This window comes from Pempheris klunzingeri, chromosome 19 (genome assembly GCF_042242105.1).
Source record: "Pempheris klunzingeri isolate RE-2024b chromosome 19, fPemKlu1.hap1, whole genome shotgun sequence".
Classification (NCBI taxonomy): Eukaryota; Metazoa; Chordata; class Actinopteri; order Acropomatiformes; family Pempheridae; genus Pempheris; species Pempheris klunzingeri.
The window spans coordinates 8,166,907-8,180,170 of NC_092030.1; the positions used below are offsets into that span (position 1 = coordinate 8,166,907).

At 38.7% G+C, this 13,264-nt stretch overlaps 1 protein-coding gene across 1 annotated transcript in view; it reads left to right on the forward strand.

The window, feature by feature from the left end:
• The window catches only part of LOC139218478 (WD repeat-containing protein 7), a 95,531-nt gene that overhangs the window by 31,854 nt on the left and 50,413 nt on the right, over positions 1 to 13,264 (forward strand). Inside the window, exons 19-21 of the mRNA XM_070850049.1 lie at positions 1,554 to 1,651; positions 12,385 to 12,503; positions 12,777 to 12,900. Of these exons, the coding sequence (XP_070706150.1) occupies positions 1,554 to 1,651; positions 12,385 to 12,503; positions 12,777 to 12,900 (341 nt within the window). The remainder of the gene's footprint in view (positions 1 to 1,553; positions 1,652 to 12,384; positions 12,504 to 12,776; positions 12,901 to 13,264) is intronic.

Below are 13,264 nucleotides of genomic sequence, written 5' to 3' on the forward strand. Positions count from 1 at the left end.
GCTAGCTACCACATCTTTAGCCAGCAGCTGAAAACTAGAATATTACCTTCCTTGTTACTAAATGGTTGATTATGAAATTGCCTACAAACTTTTATTACCAAAACAACAGTATCATGAAGAATTACTCAGACCCAGCAGCTCACCAATGAAACACAGACATTACTTTGGAAGATACCCATTTGATTTCTCTAACTCTGACTCCTGATGCCACTTTTTAGTTTCAACTGAGCTTTAGTTGTATTCCTACACAGAACGACGGTGGATTTTATCTTCTCTTACATTAGACTGATAGGAGGAAAGCGCTGTTGTTCCCGATGGTTCTCAGTGGATGTTCTCTATACAATAAGAGAATTGTGTGTATATGTGTCTTGGTAATAATTTAAACAGAGAAGCATATATCATCAGTTTGCAATAGATTTTTGTACTTCTGCAGTACTTTAGTCACTGCGCAGAAATAATGCTTTTAAAGGTAGATTTCCCTTTTGTCCTGCCCCTCATGTATTTCTTTAAAGTTATAACAGTACCCATTCATCAGTACTTTCAAATACGTCCTTACACATTCATCAAAACACTTCAAATGATCAACTTGATTATGATTATTGATTACTTAATTATTTCTTACAGATTTCTCATTCAGACTACCAGGAAAGAAAGAGCCCCAAAACTACCCCTCCATCTTTATTTAAGTAATTTAAGAGCCTCGAAGAGGTACATTTATCCAGTAATTGTCATCCATGAACATAAAAAGGCCAGTTGCTAATGAAGACTTGGTTAAAAATAGTGAGGACCGCGCAGTTACCTTAATGTTAATCACTCAAAGTGTGCTTTTTCTTTCTTAGAAAACAGAGAGGCCTCTTACAATATTATGATCAAATGTAGTTAGAAATAAAGGCCTGTTCCAAAGAGGGGGCGTCTATGCAGTTCCTTCTGTGGACTATTTGAGAAGCTCTCATTTATTTTGTGACCCATTGTGCCTGTCCTGACAACCATTTTAGTTCACAGTTTACACCTGGACAAAACAGATGTATTTCTGATGCTTAAACTCCACACATACATTTTGTGGCCACCAAATGGTCAAAAGATTTGTATTGTCGCATTTGAAAATGTCCTCGCTTTTTTTTTTCTTACATTTGTAAGTGCTAGTTGTTGAGCTCCATGGCAGTGATTTGTTGCCTGGTAACCGTTATTGATCACTCCATTGATTGTTTTATTGGAAGTGTTCGTGTGTCTCAGAAAGTTAGACGCCTCCAGTCTGTTCAGACTCAGGATTGTGTCCTCCACCCAAAATTCAATAGGCTGGAGCCCGAGAAGACATGTACACACACACACACATGCAGAAATTCAAGCAGTTGGTTTCTGGAAACAGAAATAAAAAAATGTGTTTGTGTGAACTCCTTGTTTTATGTATGTTTGTGTTTCTGTGACTGTGTTTCTTTGTATTTAGGAGTCTCTATGTGTGTGTGTGTGTGTGTGTGTGTGTGTGTGTGTCGGCCCTCCTCTCTCCTCCCTGCTCCTTTAATATTTCATGCCTACTCTTTGTGATCCTCCTCCAGGCCTCCCAGACCAGGAGGAACCCCGGAGACTCCTCGCAGGACGCTGGCTGCCCCCCCCCAGCCCTCCAACCCGGCGCTACAGGCCCAGATCAAACAAGGTAACTACAAAAGGAGGGGGCACTCGCTTCACACACCCCCAGGGCCCTGCGGGGAGGGTGGGTGGGAGGAGAGGCGGGGGTTTTGGTAATGCAGCCCACCGGCAATAAAACCCTCAGAGAGTTATAGAAAAAAACAGAAATATCAGAAGAGGAAGCTGCTGCTGTTTCCGCGGTCAGCAGGTCTTTTAAGGGATGTTCTGCTGTTTTTTACATGAGGGTGGAGTTGACTGAACTTCAGCTGGAGAGCAAACCTCTGACTTCTGCTTTGCATCAGGTCTCTCCTCAGTTGAGTGCTGAATTTGTTAATTTAGGAAAACAAAGAAACAGTTTCACATGTTGGGAAGTACACAGTTTAACCCCAGTCTGTTCTTACATTGGGGTTATGGGGTTAGGTGCCGTGCTCACTGGAAACCTGAAGGAGAGGATGATAGACAAGTTCAGGGATACATACTGGAAATGTGTGGAGAATGTCTTTACGAGAAAAAACATATTGAATTTTGTTCAAATGTCCAAAGTAACCTATGCTTCGATGATAACCAAATATTAATCATAGTAGTGGCTGATCAGAAAACAGTCACTTGAATCATTTTTGTAGCTATCAGTCACTGAAGGTCATCCTTATGATGGGGGAACAAGATGACAATATCTGTTTTGGCCACCCTGCAGTATGTTTTCTATCTCTACTGTATCCCTGACTTGTTGAACAATTTTGAGGAAGCGCACATCATGTGTTGGCTCCATAGGTATGGTGTAAGCCCTCAAGGCACAACCATAAATCAAGCTTCAAGTGTAACAACAAAGGAGAGGCGGAGGAAGCAAACATCTATAGAGACAAAGAGAGAGACTGTAGAATTTCATTTAGTAAGGGTGAAAAAAGTAGATGTTTTGAGATTTTCTTTGCAGAGAAAAACCTGCTTTGAGTCACTGTAGGGGACATTTTAACCAGCCGTCACCATCTGCTTACCACACACACACAGCTACCTACCACACTACAACAAGCTCAAAACCATCAAATACACACACCAAAAATCAAGTCTATGTGAATACAGGCTCTGCACACACACACACGCACGCACGCACACATACACACGCACACACACAGATGCTATGGGTGGCACCCGTGGGTGTTAGGGGGAGGCGTGGTTTTAGTGTTATTGTCACGCCTTAATGGAGGCCAAGCGTGACAAGCGTGTGGACTTATTCACGCCACACGCCTATTCACCACCATTCAGGGGGAACGCTCGGCCGTGACCTCTTCACAGCCAGCTACTCCAACCTGGCGTGTGTGTGTGTGTGTGTGTGTGTGTGTGTGTGTGTGTGTGTGTGTGTGTGTGTGTGTGTGTGTGTGTGTGTGTGTGTGTGTGTGTGTGTGTGTGTGTGTGTGTGTGTGTGTGTGTGTGTGTGTGTGTCAGAGGCTTTGTGAAGGAGAGTGCTGTTAACCCTTCTTACCGTCTCTTTTCACATGGAAATAAATGAGGAGGCCCCTTCTAATATACTGCAGCATTTACAGTGGGATGAACAGAGAGAGTATGGTGTCTGCACACAATTAAACAGACTTAGAAACATCTCACACTGAAAATTTCACGATAATGTAATGCAGAAAAGTTTTAGAAAGACATTCTGTCTCTGTTTTGGCCTTTTGTCCACCAGTAAAAATGTTTTTCCAAAATACTTCCCCAAGTGGATGGGAACAAAGGATAATTCCATGGGTCTTATTTCTGTGTCTTTTTTTTTTCCAGCATAGCTATCATTAATAATAGCATTAGTAATGATGATAACACCCAAATTGTAATAAGCCAGTGTTATGTTTTAATACTCGAGGGATAGTCAGAGAAAACAATCTTAAAATGCAGATGTGTGATTGTCAGCCACCAGAGATTCCATCTTTGTGTCTTCCAGCTTCAGCTGAAATGATTAGTGGATTAATGATGTGGTTAATTGACAGGATATGAACATTTTCCAAAAATTATTATTTAGACTATAAGTTTGACAAAGGCAATCAATTTTAAGACATCACATCACAGCTCTAGAAAAGTGTGATGCACATTTTCCACACGTTTTGTGTATTATAGACCAACAATTAATCATCACCTATAATATAATATATAATATAATCTTTAGTTGTAGCATACTTCCAACTGTTTCTGTCTTATTTAGTGTGTCAGTACACCTGACTACACAGTACAAATGCCTTTCTTTTTCTGTTGTCATGACGTCACTAGTATGGCCTAAGTAGCCTAATTAATCTTTACAATCAACTTATAGAACACAAGAACACAAACACAAAAAACAGCAGTAATAACTGGATTGTGTACTTGGTTTTACTGAAACACTAAATAAAGAACTGACAGAAGACAGAACTGTGCGTTAACCTGTCAACATGAGGAAAATGCCACGTTTGAAGAAATATAATTTTCTCCCAACCACCTCATTAGATGATGGTGTTGATTCTTTATTCCTGTTATGTAGACATTTTGACCACTAAATACCATTCATGTCTGCATCTAAGTTTGAATTACTATTACTATTAACACTCTGAGAAGCACCTCCAGGTAATTAAGTGCTTATAGAAGGGAAATGTCACCATGTTTTATGTGGATGTTCAGTCACTGTTGATGGTGAATAGTCAATAAGTACCTCATGCTATGTTGACAAGAAAAGCTGCCCATGCTGAAGTTCATTGCAGCAGAATTAGTTTGTTTTTTGCAATCGGAGGGCAGTTTGAGAAAAGGTGGCATCAGTCACTGTTTCTCTGCTGCATTTTTTCCAACTGTATACTGCACAGTAACTGTATACGGCTCAAATAAATGCAGTTGAATATCCAAGTCAGCCGAAACACCATTAAACATATCCTTTTTCCATAATCTCCTCTTTCACTCTTTATAACCAGATAACCAGATAACCAAGCCAAGTTGAAATGTTATGTTGTGGATTTCAGTTGCATTTCACTGTAAATGATAAATATGTTTGAGCTCTCAAGAAGTTATATTTTTATATTTGAATGTACCAATAACCGATTCCTCATGTTAAATATGAATTTTAAAGCATCATCGGCATATTGGACTGTTTTATGAGGTTCCTACCAGGTATTCTTTTAATGCAGCAAATCTGGCCAATCTCTAGATGGATGTTTTCTGATCTCATTTCATTAGTAGCACTGAAGTCCCGTGTTTATCTTAAAACCTATTGTGCAAAATGTTCCCCATAGTCAAACGTTTGTGAATCAAAGCGTCAGAGCATAGACTGAATTACATAAAGTAATACTGTTATTTAAAATATTACTTTTCATCCTTCAACAATCAAGGCTGTAAAAAGAGGTTAGAAACAGCTGTGGACCTAAAGATATACTGTCTCTTTTAAAAAGATTAGTACATCTTACTTAAAAAGTTATCAGTCATAATCATACATCTCTTTATATTAACAAATTCCACGTATTTTAATGATTTGTGCCAGGTGCACTGGTTAAAGGGTTAAAGCTTTGAGCTTGAATTTTTCAGCATATTAATGAGTTTTATAGCTCCTTAGATTTGGTTTAATATTGAATTGCAATAGTTAACAAACTAAAGAGAATCTTGTAATGACTTTTTTCATATGCCCTATTTACAGTAACATGATGCCATATTTATAAATCCTACTTTTACCTCTTGAACTGAATTCTAAAGTTAGAAATGAGTACTGAAGTGCTGATTGTTTCATGATGTCACCACATGGCTCCGTCCTGCAATACTCAGCCACTGGCCCAGTATCTAACATAGATGATACAAAATATGTGATGACAAAATGATATTTAACTTCCTCATACGGCAGATTTTCACTTGAAAGTTTTGGTTTTCTGCACCAATGCTGGCAAACTGCTGTTGACTGCCCTCAGCCATCTTTTGCCTATCTCTCTAATTTCCACACTGCTTCTCTGTTCTCTCCTTTTCTTTCTCTTTCTGTCTCTTTTCATCTTCACACTGTTGTGCACTGCATGGCTTCAGCCTGCTGTCTGTTCCACAAACAATCTCTTTTGTATTTGTATTTGTGCACATCTGCAATTACTCTCCCTTTTCTTTCTTCCTTTCTTTACTGCTAACTGGTGTAATGCTGCTGTAACTGTTCTCTGTTGTGTCTGTGCTACATGTTTTCTCTGTGGTAGTTGGACTTTATATGGACTAAATATGTACCTGTTGCATTTAGCTGCTTAGCTTTGTATGTACTGTCAATGACTGTATTGAAATATAAGACATATCAAAATGTGATTAGTTATTGCATATTATTTATATTTGTCATGATTTTACTTTTGTGAGAAAAGATGTTTTTTCTTTGTTTAATACTGTTAATGGGAATTTGAAAATTCATGTGTTCATATCTGAAACAACACAATTTATGACTTAATCTCCACTGTATAAAGGTTTCAGGTCTCTGGCCCTAGCATAAAGAAACAGTATGCTCTTATCAAGATTTGAATGAGCGCATTATATTTCCCTCTGCAGGCAGAACGTTTTTATAAACATGTTGTCACCTTTTTGTCACCTTTTTAAATTTGTCCCCACTGAATTCAGGTTGATAAAATACTAGTGCCACAGTCTGAAACCTTTGTGTTCTGATCTAGGACTTTTGTCAGCTTTGGTTTGTTTGGGTAAAGTTGGTCTTCATCTCCAAACTAACAGAGACGCATCTCTTTACCAAGCGCTTGCTGGGAAATCAAGTGTCAACTTTGTTTCACTGGAGTCTTATTTTGACATTTATGTGCCTTTTTATGAATGTCTCTTTTTGTATCTTGTCATTTTTCCCCACGTAGGAAGTCCCCCTCTCTGCTGCGGCCATTTTTCCTGTTTGTTGTCTCTTTTTTTTGGAATTTTGAGATTATTTAGCTTTTGGTTTTTTTGGGACATTTTCCTTTTATTTTTAATTAGTTTGTATTATGTAAAGCTTCCTTGGGTCTCTATAGAAATCCAATAATAATAATAACAATAATATCTTTTTTGGCATTTGCTTCGTTGGAGTTTTATTTATTTATTTATCAATATATTTTTTTTATTTAATTAGACATATTTGCTTTACACTGTCCAGAGTTGGATGCAAGGCCGAACCAGATTGTGGAGGATAGTTAATTGTTTTTGGATTAGATTAGGATCTGGCCAGATCAGGAGAAAAGTCCAAATCACTGGTTCAATAACTGAATTGACCCACATTAGCATATTAATCTGAATCCTTCAATGAATCTGAATGAATTTAATAATTTGTATCATAATGTCAATCAATATGTCCTACATTGTTTGCTCAAGCTACATGAAAATACTGCATGTATTTGACATAATGGTGTCAATAACAGTAGAACTGGAGAAATCTTGCTAATGTTAGCAGCTATTACTATGGTCACAAACTAATGGGGCTTAAGTTGAATTAGATAGAAAGTAGCAGGTGTAGATTTAACCGCTAGAATTATTACCATGATAACATTATTCTTAATGTAGGAGTTTCCCTGTAGAATTGTGTGTGTGAAAGTTGATTGAAGACGGCTGAAGGCAATAACATTGGGCTCATTATCAACCCCAACTTACACGATAACTCCTGGGCTGTTTGAACAGCAATGATCGACTGCAAATGAATAATGCTAATCACAGTTTAGGTTAATTAGCATTGTAGTTGTGTGGGTTTGGAGGGGAATCTGTCATAACTAATCCCTAACAGTAACAGATCCAAAGGAAAAGCATGCATTCATTTGCTGTAATCCTTTGATTTGGACTTTGTGCAACTTTTCCATCCTCCAGTTCCTGCAGCCCAGTGTGCGTATGTTCATTGGCTGATTTAGCACCTCACGGAATATGTCCGCTATCAATGTAGTGTGTTGTACACATACAGTGGTGTAAAAGAAGGGTGTCGTGGTCTGGGTGGTGGATGCTTTTGTAGTGTCTGACTTTCATCTAGGAGACTGCAGATCACGTCCCGTCGCAGATAACCATAACCACACTCTTTCCCTAATCTTAACCGTACCGTAATTGCCATGTGTAAATATGGAAAGAATTAGTTGAAAAAAAGCGTTGTTGTTGAAATTGACAAAAAATCGTATCCTTGAATGCAGTCCACTGTTTTGCAGAACTATCCTGTGGCAATGTTCTTGATTTGGGTTGAGTCCAAGGTTTATTTTGCTATATTTCTTTATTCCGTTTTCCAATGTTTTACTTGATTTTTTTCTTTTTTAAAAAAAAAAAAAAAAAATCTAAACTCAACATGACTTTCATTTGTGCAGAGCATTGTTTAACCTTCACACTTATTCCTGTGCGATGGGTTTCTCCTGTCTTTTCTTTTGTGTAAGGGTTTTTGTTTTCTCTTCCTGTACAGTGTAAATACATTCTCTTCTTCCCTGCTTCCCGACTGCTTGTCTCCTCTCTCTGTTTACTATTTATATATAATATTTATATCTTCCTAACCTGTTCTTTCCATCTTGACTATTTCTCTCCTTCTCTTCCTTTACAAGCTGCTGCCACAGCCAACACCAGCACTGTTACTACTGCTACCACTGCTGGGGCTCTGGGGGCCCCTGGGGGCCTCCCTCAGGGAGCCCCTGGCTCACCCAGCCCAGGCCCTGCCTCTTATAACATCCTCTCAGTCAACGAAGGTACAGACTGAACTGATGGGTACCACTTAGGAAAAGTCTCGCTGCCATTCTCTTTTTTCCTCTTTTAGTTTATGATCTTTGTCTTTGGAGATCTCCTGCTTCCTAGATCGTCCTTCCTACCCTCCTTCCTTTTGTCTTTGCTTTTGTTCCTTCTCTCCTCCTCCTTTTTCACTCTCCATTTCTATCTCTGTTTTTCCTTTTCTGACTTCCCTCCTGCTCCACTCTCTTTCCTTCACCAGTTATTCCTCTCCCCACTTGTTTTCCTGTTTCTCTTGTCACCTCATTTCTCCTTTCTTGCATCAGTGTAGTGTTTTCCCACAGCCAATGTTAGGTTTTCATCTCAGGTGTCTAGCTCCAGTTATCTGCAGTGTCCTTGTCCTTGTTTTGGTCTACAGCGCTGTCTGTTTATCTGCCTGTCCATCAGAGCTGAGTTCAATCCACTTTCAAACCAGTCGGTTAAAGAAATTTGAATGCTGCCAAACATTGTGATGTGACTCTGTTGTGGTAAATTAAACCATAAAATATGAAAATACTGTAAGAAAGGTAAGAAATTATTCATAACATCTCTCAGTATTAAACCAGTAGTATAAGAACATGTAGAAAGGGTGCCAATTGCATGCTTTAAGCCAATCTGCCACAAATTCATTAATTTGTGACCTCAATAATCAAAACAAGTACTCCACAGGAAGCTGTTGGAACTGTGTAATATGTCTGCAATTATTTTCAACTTAAATTCAAGTTACTGAAACTTGCAGTCACCCAGGACAGGTTTATTTGTGAACCAATATTTGACGAGACAAAGAGTTGTGTCATCAGCAAAGTTTGACTTTACTGTTGTTTGGAACTGATGTATTTGAGAGTGAACTGACCACAGTCTTTATGTCCTAGTCTTTTGTCTTGTTGGCAGTATTGTGCAGTCCTACTCTGTTTTTCCTGTCTCTAAGTCTACCTGTCTGTCAGAATGTCCATGTGTCCTGACATTTCAGTGTCTCTATGCTCACTGTTTGCATGCTTGCTCTTTCCACCTGATAGAATGTGGCGTGTCACAGAGGGAAAAAAACAAGCCAACAAAAACAATTTAAACGGTCCAAATGTAAATTTAAAACCACTTTTCCCTTGTTTGTCATTTAGTCATTCTTCTGATTTCACTTGCAGCACATCCATCTGACACTGTACTCTTACAATGTACTCCTCTTCAAAATGTATAAGTCAAATTTTGAAATGAAAAGAATAGAAGACTGAGTGATAAGTTTCAGCAGTAGGTTTTATTGTAAATGACCTAAAATGTCATTGTAACTTGTAGTTGGAGTCTCTTTGGTGTCCCTCACAGAGCCTAATGCTGTTTTCTTTTTGACAGGATGTTGGTTATTACCATGGGGGCTTGTTGCCTCATCTCCCCATACAATGAATGTGCTTATAGTACAGTAATTACGGTATTTCAATTGTTCCACATTTGTGGTCTCTCTAGGGAAATCAAGTGCCTTTCAAAACTAATTACCTTTAGTTTTAGTATTTTCAGAGACTAAAAGAGAGTTGGTCAGGATTATTTTTATTTAATCTTATACGTGGAAAAAAGCAAGCATGCACACAGAGGCTCATTCGTTCCCAGCACACATAGGAATATTTAGAACTAAGTTTTTTTTTCTGTAGGATTAAGGAGCAACTGTACTAAATATGTCAAGTTTTTATATTACGTTGATTCGCAAAACACTGCCCTGCAGAAACATTATTATTATTATTATTATTATTACTATAATATAGGGAATAATCATTTGCAGCAGCAGCAGAAATAGTTGTTTGCAGCAGCGATGCGAAAGAAAGCCTTCATGATTTCTGCTCCAGCCACTTGGAATAGTCTGCAGAAGAAAATTAAATGCAGGAGATCAATCTGACATCACATTCTCAGTTATCTGCATGACTGCAATGACTGTCTCTGTTCTTAACCCCTCTTGTAGCCAGTAAAGGAGGAGATATTCTCATCCTTACTTAAGTAAAAATACAAATACTGCAACATAAATAGACTCAATTACAAGTAACTGATTGAAAAAAGTGAGTTTTTCTGGCAAAATTTACTGAAGCTTTTTATGCTGCTGTATTGGCCGGGTCTTTTTTGTGAGAGAGGTTTCCAACTTGAGCAGCAGCAGCGCTCTGTAGTTATTAGCAGCAGTAGTCGTAGCAGCGCCACGTCAGGATTAGTTGTTTTTGGCAGCAGCAATAGTAGTATCTGTGATAGCAGCAACAACTGTTAGAAACACCAGCAGAAATGTAACAGTTGTTGTAGCTGTAGTTAAAGCACCTGTACAGCTGCATATCACAGTATGCATTTGCTTCGCTGTTTCATATCTAAATGCAGGGAACGGTCTGAACAGAGAAGAAGGGGTAGATGATAATAAGCATTAATAGTGGTGATGGAAGGAGTCAGTTTTGACTTGGATTTTAGGAAATTATTTAATGAAATGATGTTTTTTTAACATTTAAGGTTTCTGCAAGACAGTGTTGCAAATGTTGAAACTAGAGGTTGACAGGTAATTATTTTCATAATTCTTTTTTGTGATTGCAGATACAGAGCTAATTTGGTTATTATGATGATATCATATATTTGACAATATAGTTTTATTCATTTGTATGCGATTCATCACAAGATATCTGTCAACCTCTACATAGAATATTCCTGAATGCAGTATGTATGTAATAAACCTAATGGTTTGAGTTTTCCCTATTTATTTCAATGGCGGAGGTAAGTTCACATGGAGCCCTTGGCAAAGAAATTTATTTGGAATTTCTTTCCTGCTTACAAGCAATTCAATGTCCATTCAAGTGCATTTAACATACATGCATCCTCTCTGGAAACCATATATTGAACCAATATATGTGGAAAAGGTCCTTCGTTTATGTTGAGAATCAGCAAATAAGCATCTCAGTCCATTTTTTGTCGTGGACAAGCTGGTGTACTTTTCTGTTGTGTTTGCTGTAAAATACAGATATGTGCCATTACTATGGCTCAGACTGATACAGCCAGATTTGAGCCCTGTTAAAGCGATACCAAGACATTTTGAATGTTTCTTTTCTTCATCAGTCACTCAGAATAGTGCGACTGAGTAAAAGAGCTATGTACTTGTCGCAGCTACGTAATTTCCAAGTTTGTTTTTAATTTTTTAAAAATGTTTTTTTGTTTTCAAGTAAAATCTTCCACACATTGTAGTTATTTCTGAACGAACTAAAACACACCTAAGTTCATCATGCCAAGGTATCGTTATGAGGCTTTTGTTGATCCACCTGGCAGTGCTGTATATCTGTTGTGTTCCTGTTAAACGGCATCAAACATACTCAGGCTCTGGTTAGCAGAAACAATAACTTTGCTTTAACCAAGACCACAAAAGATAACCAAGTTATTTCCATCTTGTACCTGACTGTTGGTAATGTGTGAGGATTGCATAAGTATAAAGTGTGTGTGTGTGTGTGTGTGTGTGTGTGAGAGAGTTTGTGTGTAAGTGTAAGGACGTGACAAACTTACTGCTGTCATATAAAAACAGGGTTTTTTTTCAGCCTGAAGAGGCGATTTTAAAAACAAATGCCAGACAAACACAGTGACTTTAAACACTCTTAGAGGAATAATTGAACATTATGGGAAATGCGGAAATGTCCTTTTTTTCCAAGTGTGACATGGAAGAAGTCAGGTGCCATCAGGTGGTTTATCTAAGGCCAGCTTCACCCAATATCAGACTGACTGAACTGTTCCTAGCGCCTCCTTCCTGATGACATCACACATGTTGTAAAAAGATGGCAAGCAATTATTGGTCGGTCATGTCTCTTGGCCAAGTCATGGTAAGAATTTATGATAATCTCCTAATCTGACACAGTGACCACAGTGGTCTGAACCTGGCATTACACTTTGTTACAGTAATAAGATATCTAAGAAAAGCTACATCATCAGCATGTTGTTTGTTCTGACATTTTCATGGTGTCTAGTATAGCATGAAAGTGTTTTTATGTGACTGCAGTGACGTTTGCGTATGAGCGTGTCAGAGACCTTGAAATATAGAACAATCCGCTGAGCCTCCCTGTAGTCTTTTCTGACTGAGTGTGTGTGTGTGTGTGTACGTGTGTACGTGTGTGTGTACGTGTACAGGTTGGAGCCAGCTGGCAGCCATGCACTGTGTGATGCTTCCCGACCTCCTTGGCCTGGAGAAGTACAGACCTCCTCTGCTGGAGATGTTAGCGAGGAGATGGCAGGACCGCTGTCTGGAGGTAACACACACATTGTATGCACAGCTCCAAGCCAATTCTCCCAGGCCAACCCCGTCTCCTAAAAATGATATGTATATACTATATATTATCAACAGTATTTTAATGAACATATATGCCATGGTGATCATCCAACAAATGAAAATGGTCTGTTCCTTTTTTCAAGTGAAAATGTTGGACATTAAGCATCACCTTAAACATGGTTTCTCACCTGAAGATTCTTTATAGAAGATAATAATCAGAACAGTTACAACTTTACCCTCTTTGCGGCTGTAGGTGCGAGAAGCAGCACAAGCTCTTCTATTGGCTGAGTTGAGAAGGATTGGCCAGTCAGGACGTAAAGACACCATTGACCTGTGGGCTCCCTACCTGCCTCAATACGTGGACACTGTCAGCTCCCGTGAGTACCTCACACTAAGAGAATTTAAGAAATCTGTGTTTAGTTCTGTTGATTCTGGTGAGGTTTAGTCACACAATGACATCGTACCACTGCCATTGTTTACAGCTCACTTTTCCTTTCACGTGCTGTTAACTGTGAGCATATTAACGTGTAAATGTTAGAAAACAAACATGCACACACACTCCAACTGTGAAAAGACACTCGGAGTTTACACATGAAGATGTGTGTTTGCAGGTATTGTGGAGTTGTGAAAAACAAACCAAACAAATTCTCTGTAGCCAGCTTTCCATCTCAACCTGAGGCTAGTGGCTCAAGAGTACATTAGCTGCTAATGGCATAACACACCCACATCTCCGACTGAGCT